The 17,737-nt window shown below is 37.1% G+C and overlaps 2 protein-coding genes and 1 long non-coding RNA gene across 4 annotated transcripts; 2 read left to right on the forward strand and 1 right to left on the reverse strand.

Annotated features, from left to right (window-relative positions):
* Positions 1-434: 434 nt before the first annotated feature.
* LOC114525490 lies at positions 435-3,854 on the forward strand. 2 transcript variants are annotated; one of them, XR_003687200.1, is made up of 4 exons: positions 435-677; positions 779-918; positions 3,377-3,464; positions 3,635-3,854. It is a non-coding gene; the product is annotated as an uncharacterized LOC114525490 (long non-coding RNA). The 2 variants fall into 2 exon arrangements; XR_003687199.1 differs by having other exon boundaries at positions 435-918.
* Positions 3,855-7,037: 3,183 nt separating this feature from the next.
* LOC114525337 (multiple epidermal growth factor-like domains protein 11) lies at positions 7,038-12,519 on the forward strand. Its single transcript, XM_028546596.1, has 19 exons — positions 7,038-7,175; positions 7,264-7,356; positions 7,545-7,800; positions 7,947-8,067; positions 8,203-8,336; positions 8,418-8,651; positions 8,729-8,908; positions 9,028-9,143; positions 9,278-9,347; positions 9,443-9,513; positions 9,612-9,656; positions 9,863-10,000; positions 10,153-10,281; positions 10,391-10,525; positions 10,596-10,730; positions 10,850-10,990; positions 11,060-11,278; positions 11,721-11,891; positions 12,172-12,519. Exons 1-19 carry the CDS (start codon positions 7,148-7,150, stop codon positions 12,444-12,446), a joined length of 2,691 nt encoding a protein of 896 aa, XP_028402397.1. The 5' UTR covers positions 7,038-7,147; the 3' UTR covers positions 12,447-12,519.
* A 112-nt stretch (positions 12,520-12,631) lies between these two features.
* On the reverse strand, positions 12,632-17,720 carry LOC114525261 (copine-3-like). Its single transcript, XM_028546492.1, has 14 exons — positions 17,111-17,720; positions 16,586-16,765; positions 16,451-16,516; positions 16,201-16,275; positions 16,036-16,119; positions 15,755-15,844; positions 15,579-15,674; positions 15,342-15,488; positions 15,121-15,254; positions 14,066-14,172; positions 13,823-13,950; positions 13,561-13,721; positions 13,356-13,428; positions 12,632-13,023 (listed from the first exon to the last, which is right to left on the reverse strand). Exons 1-14 carry the CDS (start codon positions 17,354-17,356, stop codon positions 12,928-12,930), a joined length of 1,683 nt encoding a protein of 560 aa, XP_028402293.1. The 5' UTR covers positions 17,357-17,720; the 3' UTR covers positions 12,632-12,927.
* Positions 17,721-17,737: the final 17 nt, after the last annotated feature.

The following is a 17,737-nucleotide window of genomic DNA, read 5'->3' on the forward strand; positions in this document are numbered from 1 at the left end:
AAGAGACAGAAAATCAGAAAATAAAAACAAATGTACACCTCAAACTATTTTAAATCTGCGAAAACGACTTGTTTTAAAAACTACGACAACAAGGAAACATGACGCATTACTTGACTCTTGAAAGGGTCTGTGTCCCTGTGACCGCAATTTTTGCAAATTAGGGTGTGTCAATTGATCTCAAAAGAGTAACAGTCGATTTGAGCTCATACGAATAATCTGCAATTGATATGTAATGGATAACTCAAGTCCATGAAAAGTTTCATCTACTTAGGATTAAGGATGTGTATTAAGAGATAAATGTTTAAGCTTTAAGTGAACCCAACAGGGATGCATACAGCTCAATGTCTCTAAGCTTAGGAGAGAAATAAAGCAGAGAAATACGGAACAAATTACAAGTGTCAGTATCTTTAACCTTCTTGCAAAAGAGACGGTGATTTTTCACACGTTGACCTGCCGCAAATTAGTTAATCACAGGCTAATGAGTTTTACAGTGTTGACAAGCAAAATCTATGATCTAAATGCGTTCAGTTCGAAGTTTTGATCCAAAATTAAATACTGTAAAAGATACGCAGATTACAGTTTGAGTGTAAAATCACCTGCAAACACCGAGACGTATTGTTGATTTTCTTACCAAACTTTCAAGAAATCGACTGACTCCGACCCTCGGCTATCAAAAGGTATTTGGTTTCGTTCAAATTGGAACGTTTTGCGTAATTCACAGCTGGTATGACGATGCAAGGAATGTTGTGATCTCAGGCTGACTTCATTTATCATTTAGTGTTGTGTTTCAACGGCACAAACCTTCAACGGGAACTGTTGGGCGGCTTTCATATCAACCATCCCCTTATTTTGCAAAAGTTTGGGGATACTGCTTTGAATTGAATGCAAGGCGAATAAAGAATAAAAAAAGAACAAAAAGTGAGTATTTTCCTGTATGACCTTCAATTGCGCTGTGCAGTATGAATATAAAAGCATCTATTTTCTGTTCCATCATTACGGGAAATATTTTCAGCTAAATATCACGCAATGTATTAAAATTTGTCACTACAACTCTGCGTGATCGCGTGTAAATGTAGCAATGGAAAATATGATAATCGCGCAAATTCCAGCACGACAATGCCAACGATTAACATTCGGTGCGGCAATTTGCGTATACTTCATAATAACAAATCTAGAAACCATTGTCTATATGGATGCAATACAACGCAACAGTCTTACAGCCATAATAAACATGCATGATATACTTTTTTACCTTAGAAAGTGTAAACGCATTCAAAGCGGACAATATTTGTACAAAATCATACGATGTCGTATTCACATAAATATATTTAAGATCATTAAAATTCACGAGAAAAATTGAAAAGAAATGACTGTTTAATCATCGTTTGTAACTCGTCTACATATTTGTATTTATTTACAGAAACGTCATCTTTCGTTTTCTTGGCATTGTAAATGTTTATTTTAAAATTACTTTGCCCATGACCTCATATGACGAGTCGTTAAAACAAGAATGCTCATGTTATACATAGTAAATCAGTTCAAAACATTTCTGATTCCACAGCTGTTGCCTCGGGTAGTAAAGCACTTCGACAACAACCGTGCTTAAAAAGGTCACGAAGGATTAAGTGAAGTTGAACATATATAGCAAATAGTGTTGAAATTATTGACAAACCAATTCAGATGGTCTTTTCCGGCGAATAAGTACTCTACTTTAACTAAATATAACGGTTTATTCACTACATATCTCTGATAGTCTTTCAATAGTAAAAGCAAAAAAAGTTGCAAGCTTTGCACATGTGCACGCCACGAGCTTGACTTTAAAGTAAAACTTTTCCACATACGTTTTTGAATATTTTAACTCTCTTAATGCCCACAGGCTCTAGTCAGTTTTAAATTTTTTATGAAGAACTTATAACCCTGGAATCGGCGAACTAAATACTTTACCAGCTCAGCTCATAATGTAAACTTGTAATTTTGTGCAAATACTCTCTACAGCTCTGACCACACTACCACTGAGAGCGGAATTTGTAATATTCCATATTGGAAAGTAATTAGCAACTTGTTCCACACCTCTTAGATGTCGATTGTTCATAAACGATGCTTACGTCCTTCTTTAAAAAAAACGGGAATAAATCAAAACGACTATTTCCTTCATATAGTTCGTCAAAAAGAAGGCGAGATCTCGACCTTTGCCCTGAGCGAAGGATTTGCCATTTGGAACAAATTTCAGAGCTAAAAATTTTCTTATTTGTACGAAAATCAATTATCATCTTCCCTGGCCGTATGCACGACAAGCCGACAGATAAAGAATTCATTTCAAACTCAAATGTGGTCGGGTGTTGGCAGATGAGTGATTAATTTAATTTATTGGTCGCATAAATACCTAATATATCTATTATTAAAATGGTTTAGGAACATTGGCACGTTGGGCTGAGTGGTTGAGAATTTAGTCTGAGTGCAAAATTCGATTAAGGAGGAGATTAGAAACACATTTTTTTAAAACGCAATGATAAGGCAAATCGGTTTAAAACTTTTTAATCTTGAGAAACTTTCAACCTATTGTGAACCTAGCTATTTTAACATGACAGCTGCTTAATTTCAAAGTTTTCTCATCGTTCAAAAGCCGTGAACGGCAGCATACAACAGATAGAAGATAGTAGAATGAAATAAGCTCAAAACAAAACACCAGGTGAAATTAGGGGTCATCCAACATACTATGATTGATTTGATCCACAACAGAAACGGTCGAGATATGAAACAACTGCGAACACACGTCCATCTCAGAAGTTTCCATTCCCATTTCATTCCCATTTTGGGTCCCGTGCAAGATTTCCTGCGTCGTTGTGTAACCAGACCTTAATTGATGAAAAAAAAAGTTCATTCGTCATGGGTGGTTCAAATTGATTAAAGGAGAAAAAAGCATTAAATTTAGCTTATTTTGATAACGTAAATATCCTTCTATTCAGCAAATGAGGTGAATGGACGGTTGCTATCTTGAATATTTATCGATAAAATACACGCCCATACAGTATTTCTCAAGATTCTCAAGTCTGTAGTTGTTATTTTCTGCCGTGTTGAAACATTGGGCTGGGCACAGTCCGTAATTCAGCCTGTTCTGAGAAACCTTGTAGCATATCTACAATTATAACAAGCACTTAAGTATTCATAGAAGCTATGGTTATTCGCCTGCTAAGATTTACGGGTAAAAATAGGTTCGTCCAAACCTGTCTCTCCTGATTTCCCAGCGAGGATGTTGAAAAACTAATACATAAATACATTGTTTACGAGTGCACTAAAAATAGCCGTACAAAATGCATGGGTTGATTACCTTATACCGTCAGATTGTTGGTAATAACGGAAGCATATTTCTTCACAGGTCAGTTAAAGTAATTACTTGTAGTCGGAGGTGTGGGTCCGCACACATTGTTCTGTAATGGAAGGACAACAACAACTTCTTTCAGAAGGTAAATTTAGTTTTCTGTGGAAAAATTGCTCATGCTAGAGGTTTTTTAAAAGAGAATAAGGTTAGTCCTGGTATCCTCTTTGTTTGGATCTTCACTCCGTCAAGTTAGCTAATAATCTCTTGCCTAACAAGGCGGACTAAACCGAAGCTAAACTGGGTTATTTTGTTTAGAAACGACTGGATATAAAGGTATAGAAGCACCCAATCTAATTCGAAAAGACATCACATCAAATGAAGTGGAGTCTACAGAACAAGATGTGAAACTAAATGAAGAAAAAAATATCATCTTAAATGGCGAAGAAGCTAGCTCCAGTGAAACAAAACAAGATGGCGAGATTCACGTCAAAATTGAACCTGAAGATCATGCACAAGAGGAGAAAAAATCTAACAACGAGGGTAAGGAAAATCCAATTTTTTAAACAGAAATTACATGTAGGTGACTTTCACACTTCTTAATCAATACCGGCTGTAGCTTTTGTAATTTCCGTTTCTGAAAATTCAAAAATACTATCAAAGCTGCATTGAAAACAACCTGTTGGTTTTAAGATGGAGACACTGCTATTGGCAACAACGACAAAGACTCGAGCTCAGAAAGCCAGACGAAGGCGGACGAATGCACTGCTGTTGAAGACGACGCTGCCAGAAATGATCAGCAGACCTCAGAAGAAAAAGAGCTTGAAACGAACGACTCAGAAAAGACGAAGAATACAAAGACAGAGGTGAAAGCAAAGGAAGAAACAAAGAAAGGCAAAGAAGAAGCTGAAGAGAAAGTGAGAAATGGTAACCATGACGAAGTTGTTGTCGACGATGGAAACAACAACGAAAAAAGAACTCGTTTCAGTTCAGAAATCACGATACAACCAAAAGCATATTTCCGAGCGGGAACTGAAACTGTAGTGACAATGGTAGGTCGAGTTATAATGAACACCATGCATTATATCATCTTCTGTTATTCTGACTAAAAGGTCATTTGTTTCTTCTCAGTCACCAGGGTCAACGTCAGATGACGTATTCAAGAACGAGTCATGTGAACCAACAGATTCAGTCCTCCCACGAACATTTTTACCTCTTACCGTATTCACATGTCTGTTCTGCCCCATGATCGGCTTATTTGCAATATACAAATCTTATTCGGTGAGTAAAAAGTCGTGCTAGTTAGATATACGATAGGATGATGCCTTGATGGTATCGATGGCAGTGATCATATTAATGAGTGATCATGGAAGTGATCATATTAATGATCACATCAGTGATCATGGAAGTGATCATATTATGATCAATAATCACAGTCGTCATACCATTGATGCATTGTAATGATAGTAGTGGTCATGCAAACGGAGGTGACGAAGGTTAATGTTGATTAAGTATTGATATTTTTAGGTGAAGCAATTTATCAAGAAAGGCGAGATAAGACGGGCGAGGGAAGCATCCCAACACGCAAGGCAACTTGGTATACTTACTTTAGCCATTGGATTCTTCTTTGTCCTCGCCATTATAACGATCGCCATCTTGGTCAGCACTCTGACCTGATTCTTGAAGATATGTACGAAAATAAAGGAGAAAATATTAAAAATAGTATGGTTATATTATAAGCCTCTCATGGCAAACACAGTCAACGCTACTTCTACAAGACCTTTCTACTACCGACATTCCTTTTCTTGTAAATATGATAAGCAAAACTATCTGTAAATATTTTTAAATACACTGGAGTAGGAAACTTTTCAACTGAATGAGTGTAACAGGGTGACTGACTTTTTGCTTAATATGACAGTTACCAATGAATATAATAAGATATACGGTGGGGAGTTAGGTAGCTAACTAGCTATAGAGGGAGTTTTACTCTTGCCTTGGTATTCCTTGAGATGAAGGACTCATCTTAATGCGAGTCTTTGTTGACATTTTAAGCATGCTATCCGCCTACTAAATCTTAACTAAACCAAAGTTGAATGAAGTTTTAGGCTTAATAAACTAAATAAAGGTCCAAACTTGGTACAATCAATCTCGCACTTATACAATAAAAACAGAGCCAGAGGAGAATGCATATAAACAAATGTATCAGAGACTTAGGATTACTGTTGTCTACAAACTTCCGCAAATGTTTTTTTTTATTTTATTCTGTTTGTGTACGTAAAGCTTATTTAGACAAAAAATGTCATTGATGTCCCGTTGCGATGCAAATATATAAATGTGATAAATTTAGTGTCAAATATCAACCTTCTGCATTTCGCAACTGCGTCTTAGGCGGTCGATGGAAAGCCTGTGGTTGACTTTATGAATTTAATTTAAATGCAGAAAAGTCTCATTTTTTGACGACGAAATTCGACAACTGCTTCATAAGATACGACATTTATTTTACTCCTGGTGTACGGCGCGATCAAGAATACTTTTATATAAAGCTTGATCGAAACTGATTAGTCATGACAGGGCAGATTTTAGGGTTGCCAGGAAGGTTAGCGTCCTTTTGGATACTTCTTGGCATAATTCTTGCGCTTGTAAAACCAATCGCATCCCTGAATCCTAATGGTAAGAATGTTTGCAAAAAAGAACAAAGGTAAGTGTGATTTTGGTATACATAAAGAATGCATCATTATATTTTAATGAGCCAGCTATTTATATAAGCCAGCTATTTATATAGCTAAAACTCCTCGAGTAATATACTGTCCTAGTAGTGTGTGTTGCTTTCCTTTAATAGTCGACCAGAATTATCGGTGTGAAAAGGAATATTTCGTTAGTTTAACAGCGAGAGTTTGAAACTTCTGTGGCGCTACAAGCACAAGTGAATAATAACGACATAAGATGACGCGACGGGATCTTGAAACTAAAGTCTAAATACATCAAATCATCAATATTCGCGGCTGTCTGTACTGAAAAACATTATGACGATTCTGCCCGTCTCTCTCGTGGAGAGCATAGCGCCGTAGGTTGTGCTATGTGTAATCTTTTCAATTTATTTAAAAGGTCAAGAAAGATTCTTTGCGTTAAAGGTCAAACTACCACGAAAATCTCCACTCGCAAGTTCAGCCGCAGTTTTGTGCGCGCACCCCGTGCCCTGCGTATTACATCCGCAGTTTCTCGTTTCTTGCTTCAATGCTTTTTAGACATGTTTAGCAAAAAATCCTGACAATATTAGCGATGTGCGAGATTTATTCCTCGGCTGAGCGCGCTGTCTCACACATTGCTAATAGTCCATTACCACAATGCATGTCAATGGTGATTTTAGATATTTTAGAAAGGAGTGATACACTACGTCAACGGGTAATACTTTTTTCTTTATTTAGATTCTATGTGCAGGTTACTAAGTCGCGCACGATTCGTGTTAAAGAAAGATATACAACGACATGCTGGGATTGGGATTTCAAATGCACCAGATACAGGTAGTAATGTGATCATTTTGATACAATATTTGGTGAACAAAGTCAAAAACAGGGTCTCCAGAACTTTAGCAGGGAAGGCCTCATCTCGCAATATATCGATCGCACCTTAATTTATTGTTCCGGAAATTAATTTCTTTTTTCCCATAATATAAAAATCATATATATAAAGATTTGGCGGAAGAGCACGAGGTTCCCTCCGTCTCGTAGCTAACAAGACACAATCGATATTTTTAGGTGGGTGAATAGGCAACAGTATTATACAGTGATTGAACCGAGGACAAAAATTGTGCATGTGTGTTGCAAAGGTTGGATGATGAATGGAATTGATTGTTCAATCGGTGCGTATATTAAAAGCTTAATTCTATAATTTCACTTGTGTTTTATTATAACAAATATCTAATAATATATTTACACTTGTTCATGTAGCAATCTGTAGCAACGGCTGCCTTCATGGCGTGTGTGATAAACCAGACAACTGCTCGTGCAATAAAGGTTACTACGGACCATCCTGCAGCAGAGGTTAGGAAATTCTTCAGTAATTTAGTTCTACAATTGGATTGATTTTATGGAAAGAGAACCCGGTCTCCGGCCTTTTTCACTCAGTAAATCATGTTTCATTTCCAGTCCCTAATATTTGTTTCATTATACTGAAGCAATCTAGGACGTTCATAAAATTGTGTCAATCAAATATTTTGATTTTATTTCAGGATGCCCGTCTCATAAATATGGCGCTCACTGTCGTAAAGATTGCCAGTGCAAAAACAAAGCGAAATGCGACTCTAAGGAAGGGACATGCGAGTGCACAGAGGGTTGGTCAGGGGTAACTTGTGACCAGCAGTGTAAACTTGGGACTTATGGCAAGAGCTGTGCTCATCAGTGTTCATGTAATTCCAGCAATGTCGAGACACCTTGTGATATAAAAACTGGGAAATGTTTTTGTCGTCCAGGTTTCACAGGTGGCAGGTAAGTTCATCGATGTCTTCCGCGGTAGCGGGGTTGAACTGTGCATGTTTATCATGTAATATCTGCTGTCATCTCTGATATATCGCGTAATTCATGCGTCTCAGCATTTGGTTCATTTATGAAAGCATCTTATATCTGCTTTGCAGTTGTGAAAAGAAGTGTCCTCCGAAATTGTATGGCCCTGGATGTAAGCAGACGTGTCAGTGTGTAAATAATGGAACTTGCAACCATATTGATGGAAGTTGTACTTGTTCTCATGGTTGGACGGTAAGACGAAGGAGAGACCAATTCTAATCTATTGAGTCCCAAGTGCATCACATAACCACACCCTTTTGTACCCGTTAGTAAATCATTCTTGTTCCACTTTACGAATAATTTTGCGCCTAATTCGTTTCTTCCCAGGGATTGATATGTTCCGAACATTGTCCAAAAGGGTTCTATGGAAAACGCTGTTCTTTAGAATGTAACTGTACGAAGTCACCATGTCACCACGTGACTGGTAAATGCCAATGTCTGGACGGCTACATTGGTGATAGGTCAGTTATCTCAGTTACTTAAACAGCACCTTGTGTCTTGTGATACCAAATGATGGGACCGAATTTCCTGATTTTTTTCAGATGTCAAGAACCGTGTTCGAACAACACTTTTGGACCAGGTTGTCTCAAAGAATGTGACTGCATTCACAACAGCACGTGCGCAATTGATACGGGGCAGTGTAATTGCACGGCTGGATACGCGGGGATAAGGTGTGAACGCACATGTGATCTAGGAACATCGGGGAAAAATTGTCATACCAAATGTAACTGTACTACTGGACAAGGACAATGTAATCCTTTTACAGGCGTCTGCAGGTAACTCACGCGAAATCTTGCATCATCATGAGTGGTTTCATCCAGTCTCTTGTTAGATCAGTTATCTTTAATTTCAGCTGTCATCACGGTTTTAATGGAACCTCCTGCGAAGACCGCTGTCCACCAAATACATACGGCCCACGGTGTATGGGAAGATGCGATTGTGATAACAATGCAACATGTCGAGTGGATGATGGATCATGTGATTGTGCTGAAGGATGGACTGGGGTCAAGTGCTCTCACCCATGTCCTCTTGGGTAACGCTGATACACTGTACTGTAGATATACTGGATTGTGGATACACTGGACTGCATTGTATCAGATGTGCCCGTCCTGCTTCGCCAAGCTTTTTTGTGAAGTTATTCTTTATATTTAGAACGTATGGAAAGAAATGTGGGGAGAAATGTCGATGTAAAAACGGGGCCGTCTGTAATCGTGTTGATGGAAGCTGCACATGCGCTGGAGAATGGCAAGGAGTTTATTGTGACGAAAGTAAGTTCCAGGAAACTGCTTACTTGTTGTGATTCATTATCGAACTGCGTTGAGGACGATATTTCAGACGTACTGTAAAGGAAGTCATATATGTACGATAAGATTTCAGGTACTATTATCCAAAAATGTTGTAGAATGCCAAAACTGGACGTACGGAATAAATTGTACAAAGAATTGCACTTGTGCACGGAACACGACGTTGAGGTAGGAACTGATAATGATTCGGTAACGCATAACATGCTTATCTGATAAGATCGAAATCTGCGTTATCTGAGGCGCGTCATTATAACCTCTTGCAGTTGTCACGGTATAACTGGTCATTGTGAATGTAAACTAAACTATATCAACGAAGACTGTAGCAAAAAGCAAGGTATACTCTTGTTTGTCGATGTTAATCTAACTTACTACTCCAAGATTTGGTCTTCACACTATCATCCGTTGTGATTAATATTCTTTCATTTCCTGTAGTTTGCAAGAAAGGTAAATTCGGGAAGGATTGTAATAATCGTGTCGGTGCAACGGCTTAGGAGCTTGTGAAAATGACAATGAATGTTTTTGTGATGATGGATACGAAGGAGAGCATTGTACAACATGGTGGGTTATTTGAAGGAAAACGTATGACTGCAATGGATGTCAAAATTGAAACCATACAGGTTTATTGTAAGAGATATAAATTATTTTTAGACACAATCTTTATCTAGGAATCTTTATTCTGTATTAAGAGTGCCCTGATGGAACGTTTGGAAAGAAATGCCAGCAGAAATGCTTATGCGAAAAACACAAACAATGTAATCACGTCGATGGTTCATGTAATTGCACTCTCTATCCTGGTTGGACAGGACCAAGATGTAATGAAGGTACAACTAGTGGCATAGTTCTTAACAGGTCATGTAATATCCCTAATTCACCACTGTTGCCACAGGAGGAGTGCCCCAAAAACTGCTTTCTAAGAATTTCAAACATAGATGGTCTTGTTTTAACGGCTTCCAATTTTAATGCCTTTTTCAAGGTTGTCTTCCTGGACGATACGGCATAGCATGTAATCAGACGTGTAAATGCGAAAATAATGCAACGTGTGATCAGGCGACAGGCTCGTGCGAATGTCTTGCAGGCTGGAATGGAACTTATTGCGACCAACGTAAGTATATTCATAAGACACATTTATCACGAGAATGTTCCTATAAATTTCCTTGAATTCTTGCAATGTTTGCTACCGAGTTTGGACACGTCATGCTCTACCGCCATAGCTTGCTCAAAAAACAAGTACGGACGAAACTGTGCACTGGAGTGTCAATGTTTCAACGACAACACACTTTCGTGTCATCCAGCCTCTGGAAAGTGTAGTTGTAAGTCTGGTTGGACTGGTGACGTTTGCACGAAAGGTAAGCGATGAAAATACATGTAAATAAGATGAATTAACCGTTAGACTTTACTAGATGTTTACCTGTTTAGAGTGCTCTGATTATTTCCATGGGTTAGACTGCGTTCAGCCATGTTCTTGCAACAAATCCAACACTGCTTGGTGTGAATCTGAAACAGGAAAATGTCATTGTCTATCTGGATGGAAAGGTCGAAACTGCAACGAAGGTTAGACCTTTGTTGCGCGTCCCGCTTAGTTTCGAATCATATGAAGACGAGTTGTGACAAAGAATAAGTCCTATATTCATTCTTCCTCTTTCAAGCATCCGATCTTAATTTATTTTCAGTTTGTGGAAAAGGCCGATATGGTTGGAAGTGTGATTTAGAATGTAACTGTACAGCTCCGATGCATCAAGATGGTATCTGTAATCACATCAATGGAACATGCCTTTGTCCTGAAGGACGATACGGAAAGTTTTGCGACGAGAGTAAGCAGATTTGTAATGCCTCAATACAATTAACAGGAGAGCATGAACTAAATTGATTTTCATTCATAGGCGCTTCTAATTCTGATGCCTCACTTGGAAACGAGGATCCCAGTGCTGCTGCAGTGATAGGCCCTATCATAGCTATCGTCATCATCAGTGTCATTCTGGTTGTAGTAATGATTGTATACGTTCGGAGACGTCGCACAGGAGAACTTAAATGTCACAGAACGAATAGTTCAAACATTGTTAATCATGAAGAAACGGGAGCAAATGAAAATGAAGGAACAGGTACACGTATAGATCTAGTATCAAAGTATCTCTCCGGAAAACGCAGTAGAACTAAGAATTTGTTTTGAACAGAGTCCAGAATTCCCAACCAAAATATTCCTGAGAAACAGACACATTTCACATGCATGCGAAGCTCTACTCTATATAAAAATCTTTTTAAATTTAGGAATTAAAGTTATATGATCTCAGACTCTGGGTCCCTTCTCGAGACTTTGAATATCATCTTTAGTTATCGCAGTAGGAAAACTATAAAAACTTACTTTGATAAAGATACGTCCTATTTCGTTCTTTCCTATTAAAAGAAAAAAGGAGAAATGAACCATACATTGAAAATAGATAAGTGATGAAACTTTTACAACTTTATTTCCGAATAAACCTTAAAATTGCAGGAGTGAAATACCAAAATATTTACTCTTTATCATCTTTTATTCCATCTGTTCAGGGATGTCTAATCCAGCATTTGATAGGGATATCACCTTCAATCCACTTTACGAAGGATGTGATTTTTTGGAAATAGAGAATCAGCCCGAGTTTGCTCCATCTTCACTTGTTTCGCCCAACCCCTTATACGGCGATATGGATGATCTTCCGAGTCATTTGACCAAGCGTATAGGTAAAGGTTTTTGACTTCGGCTGTTTGGAGTATTGGACGGCGTTTCCCTAATAGTAACACTGGATTAATACGAGATATGTTAGTAGTAACACTGGATTAATATGAGATATGTTAGTAGTAACACTGGATTAATACGAGATGATTCTTACTAGAAATCTGAGAGCAATTTAGAGCTAGGATTTAGGAGCTATTACTCAGTACTTAATCAGTTTCTTGATAAAGCCTTACTGGAAAGTCATAACATACCCAAAACTCAACGCTACATCCATCGTTAATTCAGTTTCAGGTTCCTCTGAGAACGCTCTGTACGACTCTGGGGCTCCCCAAGAAAGACCCGAGGATGAAGACAATTACGCCTGTATCAGTGATAACCCAGCACCGGCATTGCCCAAAAAGAAACAGGAGAAAAAACCTATTTGTCCAGTTAATAACCTATACAGTTTACCAGTTAAAAAATCGGACCAAGAGGTCCCGACAGCCGGCCGACATGCGGTGATGAATTTATGTGACGAGGATGCTACGATGAACCCAATCTATGATTCTGGGACTGCCTAATTTATAGATCGTAAAATAATGCAGAATCTACTATATTATATAACATTCCATAATAAATATTACACTGGGTAAAATTGAATGATATTGTGATTCGAACGCACATCAGGTGGTATAATTCAGGTGGTACTCGTCCAATTCAACGAAAGGTTCTTCTACACAACAATTCTTGCGCAGGATACTTGAGATATTGTGATGAAAAATTTAGCACCTCTTTATTACATTATGATTGAAGATATTTATATTATTGCATCATTATAATGGGTAGTATTTTGTACCTATTTATCTATGAAAATCAACTTAACAGTGTATACATAATACAGTGTATGATACGAAAATAATTTTCTGATTGAAATATTGGTTAAATGTTTCTACATTGTGTATAATTGTCGTGAATTTAGTTGTCAGTACTGGAATGCCATAAATACTCTTTAATTGAATAATTTCTAAAATTGTAGATTATATTGTTGCATCATGTACGTTATCATTCATTGCCTGGTTTGATTCCTTGCGACTTGAAATAATCCACACATTGTTTTGGTACTTCAGCAAGCACGGCTTTGGCAAGAGCCACAGGATCCTGAGCAAAGCACAGAATGTTTTTGCATTCAAATCATACATACATTTAGGCCCGTATTCAAAAAGCTCACTCACACTCACACTCATTGAGTGTGACATATAAATTTTGTTAATGCTGATCAATGAGAAAGTTTTCTCTCAATAGATGAAAAGATATAAGGTAAATCACTGAAAATCAAGCCCCTGTTCGGCTGAAAATACCGCCATTGAAACGTCATGAGAAGATTAAGATCTCCCACTCAATGAGTTTGAGTGTGAGTGAGCTTTTTGAATACAGGCGTTAGTCGTGCAGAAATAGAGAATACTGATCAATGCATACAAGACATACAATACCTGTTTAAAATCTCGGAATGGTACAAACTGCACAATATCTCTCACAGCGCTCCCGCTTTTCGAACTACTGAGGCTAAAAAGAATTCAGAATTCTTCAGTTAAGAGCCAATGTTTTGTTATAAACATCAGAGTTCAGACCATCATTCTGCAATTTCATTCTGCAAAGTTAACCGTTCTGCAAAAGCAATATTATCAGATCACTTACAATCCTTCATCACAGTCAAGAGTGTTCATATCAGTGAAGTCGGCTTGTCCAACACCGACGATAATAACAGACATTGGTAGTTTCGAGGCACGCACTAGCGCATCAATGGTATCAGACATGTCTGAAAGTACGCCATCCGTAAGCAATAACAACACTAAATACTGCAAAAAAGTACAAAATCACGAGTTAGATATGATCTAAGTGTAATGAAGAAAGCCTTTTCTGTATGGAAAAGAAACGAAAGAAGAATATATGGACATACCGAGCCTTTTCCAACCGCTTTTTCTGCAGAATTTGCAACACAATTTATGATTGGAGCAACATTAGTTGGACCATAGAGCTCAACAGATCGTATACAGTTCTGGTAGGCAGCCACCAAACCTGATATCTCTGTAAAATATAATATAGAAACAATGTCAGTTTACGGCCCACTTTTCAAGACAGATTGTGGTCCAGCTTCTAAAAGCAGTTTAGATATTGCTATTGGAGATCACTCACTGCCTACCTTGACAGTTTGGATTGCTTGGATTGAAATTGAGTGCAAAATCATGCAAAACTTGCCCATTGGGGGGTAATTTGGCCCCAAAACCATATGCAGGAAACATCTTGTCACTAAAAAATCAATCGTCAGCGTCAACTAAAAGGACAACTAAAAGGACAGCTAAAAGGACAACTAAAAGGACAACTAAAAGGACAGCTAAAAGGACAGCTAAAAGGACAACTAAAAGGACAGCTAAAAGGACAACTAAAAGGACAACTAAAAGGACAACTAAAAGGACAGCTAAAAGGACAACTAAAAGGACAACTAAAAGGACAACTAAAAGGACAACTAAAAGGACAACAAAAAGGACACTAAAAGGACAGCTAAAAGGACAACTAAAAGGACAACTAAAAGGACAACTAAAAGGACAGCTAAAAGGACAACTAAAAGGACAACTAAAAGGACAACTAAAAGGACAGCTAAAAGGACAACTAAAAGGACAACTAAAAGGACAACTAAAAGGACAGCTAAAAGGACAACTAAAAGGACAACTAAAAGGACAACTAAAAGCACAGCTAAAAGGACAACTAAAAGGACAACTAAAAGGACAACTAAAAGGACAACTAAAAGGACAACTAAAAGGACAGCTAAAAGGACAACTAAAAGGACAACTAAAAGGACAACTAAAAGGACAACTAAAAGGACAACTAAAAGGACAACTAAAAGGACAACTAAAAGGACAGCTAAAAGGACAACTAAAAGGACAACTAAAAGGACAACTAAAAGGACAGCTAAAAGGACAACTAAAAGGACAACTAAAAGGACAACTAAAAGGACAGCTAAAAGGACAACTAAAAGGACAACTAAAAGGACAACTAAAAGGACAGCTAAAAGGACAACAAAGGACAACTAAAAGGACAACTAAAAGGACAACTAAAAGGACAACTAAAAGGACAACTAAAAGGACAACTAAAAGGACAACTAAAAGGACAGCTAAAAGGGCAATTAAAGGACTGCTAAAGGACTGCTAAAACTTAACAAAATAAAACTCATTCTTATATATTCTTGCATATTCTTACGTATCATAATCCTGACAAACAGTGCCCACAGCAACCAAAGCTTGGACATATTCATTTGGACTGTAAGGACTTATAAAATGGAGTGAAGTTGGATTTGTTGGATTGCCATTTGAAGCAGTAAAGTCAACACCAACCTACAACAGTATGAAAGACAATTTAATTCTGATTCCAGTTTAATTTAAAACGAATGACAAGTATTTATGAAGAGCTCTTTCACTGACCGTAAAATTAACTTGACATCCACCCATAATGTAATCCAAAAAAGTATAATCCTTTCGCACATTAAAAGTTGATAAATAAAGTACACCAGAGTTTACATATTTTTTCTTCTTTGCTTTTTTTTCTTCATTGATCAGAGGAAATGAGATCTAAAACATACAGATATGCATTTTATCGTAAACCTGATGCACCCTAGCTTATGTGTATGTACAGTGAATATATGTATGCACAATACAAACCTCTCTGTCTTTAGCTGGGGCAAGATCTCTTAGAGTTGTTTCAAAACATCCAATCATGTCATGTTCAGTATCTTTGTCCCAGTCAAAACAATCAATCTGTTTTGAAACATTTTTACCAGAAAAAGTTAGAGAAAAAAATAGGAATAGCACAGTTTTAAATAACATCTATAATTTACCTTAATTTTCTTGTCATAATCAGCATTGCATAATTCTGTGAGAGAAATCTCTATGATTTTGAAGGAGGGATTCAATGTATTTTTACAAATCTATAAGTTGTAAAGAAATATTTCATCATGTTGCAATTTCATCCATTGCTGACTTATGCCATTACAGTCATACAGTATTGACTTATTTCTAAACACTCTGATATTAGGAATTTTCCTGATAGTCAATCTGTTCAGGAGTGACTTGTATTAGGGATTGGCTCTCAAAATATAAACCTGGATATTTACTGTACCTCAGTCTTATGGACAGCCACTTTTGTTCCGTCTGGCAATTCTTTTGATATAACCAAGTATGGATCTGATTTACCAAGGAGATCCTATAACAAAAGATTGTCAAGAAATGCAAAAAGGTTTAATATTCTTCAATAACAGAAATGCATAATTATCAAAATAATTACTTTTTTGTCCAAACTTTTTCCATGGAATAGTAGTTGTACTATTTCATTTGACTCATTTATTTCTTCTGCAACAACCTGTGACACAAGAAGTGGAATTCAAACATATTTAATGGCTGATGAACTAGTAATGATCGACACACATTTTAATCAGAAATAAATTTTATTTATTAAATATTTCATGCTAAAGTATGAACTTATTATGAACTGTAATTTTGTGCCAGGCTGAGTGATTACATAATATTAAACATACTGTAATTGTTCCAGCATTTTTCCCTTTTACTGTCATCTTTTCTGTGTAATTCTTTCTTGAAACAATCTATTATGAAGAATAAAGTATTATCCTTATGACATCCCCCCCTTCTAATGTAATTTAATCATTACTTACTTGACCTAGTGTGCATTCCAAGGTACCCAGGAGGTCATCATCTTCAAGTTTTGCAGTCTCATTATCAACATCATAGACAACAAACTTCAATTTTTGCACCATTTCAAAATAGTAATTAATTGTGATGGTTTTGGTGAATTCTGGATTGAGGTTATTACCCACTCTCTCAGTTCGACCATACTACATCAAAATATTTCACAAAATTCAATTGTTTCATATGAGCATACCAAATGGTATTAAAGAATATTCATACAGCATCAACAATCTAACAGCGCATTGAGGAGTGTCGGCTGTTCAAGCGGATTTATATACTCCATGGTACTCTTAATCAATTACAGTAATATCTGCACAGATAAAACAATTGATTAATTCATGACAATATTAGTGTTTGTATGCAGCGATTTTAGATACATTTGTTTATTTAACTAAAGACATTTTGGTATATACAAAAAATAATGAGAACATTATTAGAAGATTCTTATATTCATGTATCAATTATCTATTTGTTGCAAATCATGTTTATACCTCAGTCCAATCACTTCCTTGTTGAATGTAAACAGCGCACAGGGGATCAGATTTTGAGAGAGCATCCTTGTCTAAAAGTCCTTTACAAGATATGTGTAACGCTACTTTAGTGACACAAGTTTCCATTATTTGTAAAAATGTTCGGAAAGATGATTTGGAAAAGGAAATTGAGAATATTGAAGCAATTAATGTGACCTTCCTTTTGATTCGCTGATCTTCGGTTAACCTTCGGCTCCACTTCGGCATGATTTGGACACTCCATCAGCATGCACGACGTTTAGCGCAATGTATACGTTGAACTTCTGCGATATCTTTGCCAGTTTATCTGCCTAAAACTCCATCTCTTTTGCTTGTGAGAAGAGTTTTTTCTGCTTTTTCTGCTATGCCACGTGTTTTCATCCAAATACCATGTCTTCTTTTCCGTCTTTTTTGTACCCCTTTCTTGCAGAAGGAACCATAGTCAGTGGAGGGGAGGAGGTTAGCTTTGTTGGACCTCAGCTTGTGGTTTGGTACCCCTACGATGCTTCTTTTCTGCGTCACTCATCTAGAACCCTTTATGGCAAAACAATCTCGAAATTTCTAAAGTATCATTTTACCCAAATTTATTGAAATGACTTCGTTACCTGC

The sequence above is a fragment of the Dendronephthya gigantea genome, unplaced genomic scaffold, assembly GCF_004324835.1.
Source record: "Dendronephthya gigantea isolate DGI-Jeju-01 unplaced genomic scaffold, DenGig_1.0 000034F, whole genome shotgun sequence".
In the NCBI taxonomy this organism is placed as follows: domain Eukaryota; kingdom Metazoa; phylum Cnidaria; class Anthozoa; order Malacalcyonacea; family Nephtheidae; genus Dendronephthya; species Dendronephthya gigantea.

What these genes read in the sequence shown, in the direction of transcription:
- LOC114525337 (XM_028546596.1), top strand. Translation starts at nt 7,148, where the DNA reads ATGATGAATGGAATTGATTGTTCAATCG. An exon ending in AGGAGTTTATTGTGACGAAA is followed by an intron (nt 9,144 to 9,277) that starts GTAAGTTCCAGG and finishes AAAATGTTGTAG; the next exon opens with AATGCCAAAACTGGACGTAC. An exon ending in GCACGGAACACGACGTTGAG is followed by an intron (nt 9,348 to 9,442) that starts GTAGGAACTGAT and finishes AACCTCTTGCAG; the next exon opens with TTGTCACGGTATAACTGGTC.
- LOC114525261 (XM_028546492.1), bottom strand. Translation starts at nt 17,356, where the DNA reads ATGCCGAAGTGGAGCCGAAGGTTAACCGAAGATCAGCGAATCAAAAGG. An exon ending in GAAAAAGTTTGGACAAAAAA is followed by an intron (nt 16,120 to 16,200) that starts GTAATTATTTTG and finishes CTTTTGTTATAG; the next exon opens with GATCTCCTTGGTAAATCAGA. An exon ending in AAGCAATCCAAACTGTCAAG is followed by an intron (nt 13,951 to 14,065) that starts GTAGGCAGTGAG and finishes TATATTTTACAG; the next exon opens with AGATATCAGGTTTGGTGGCT.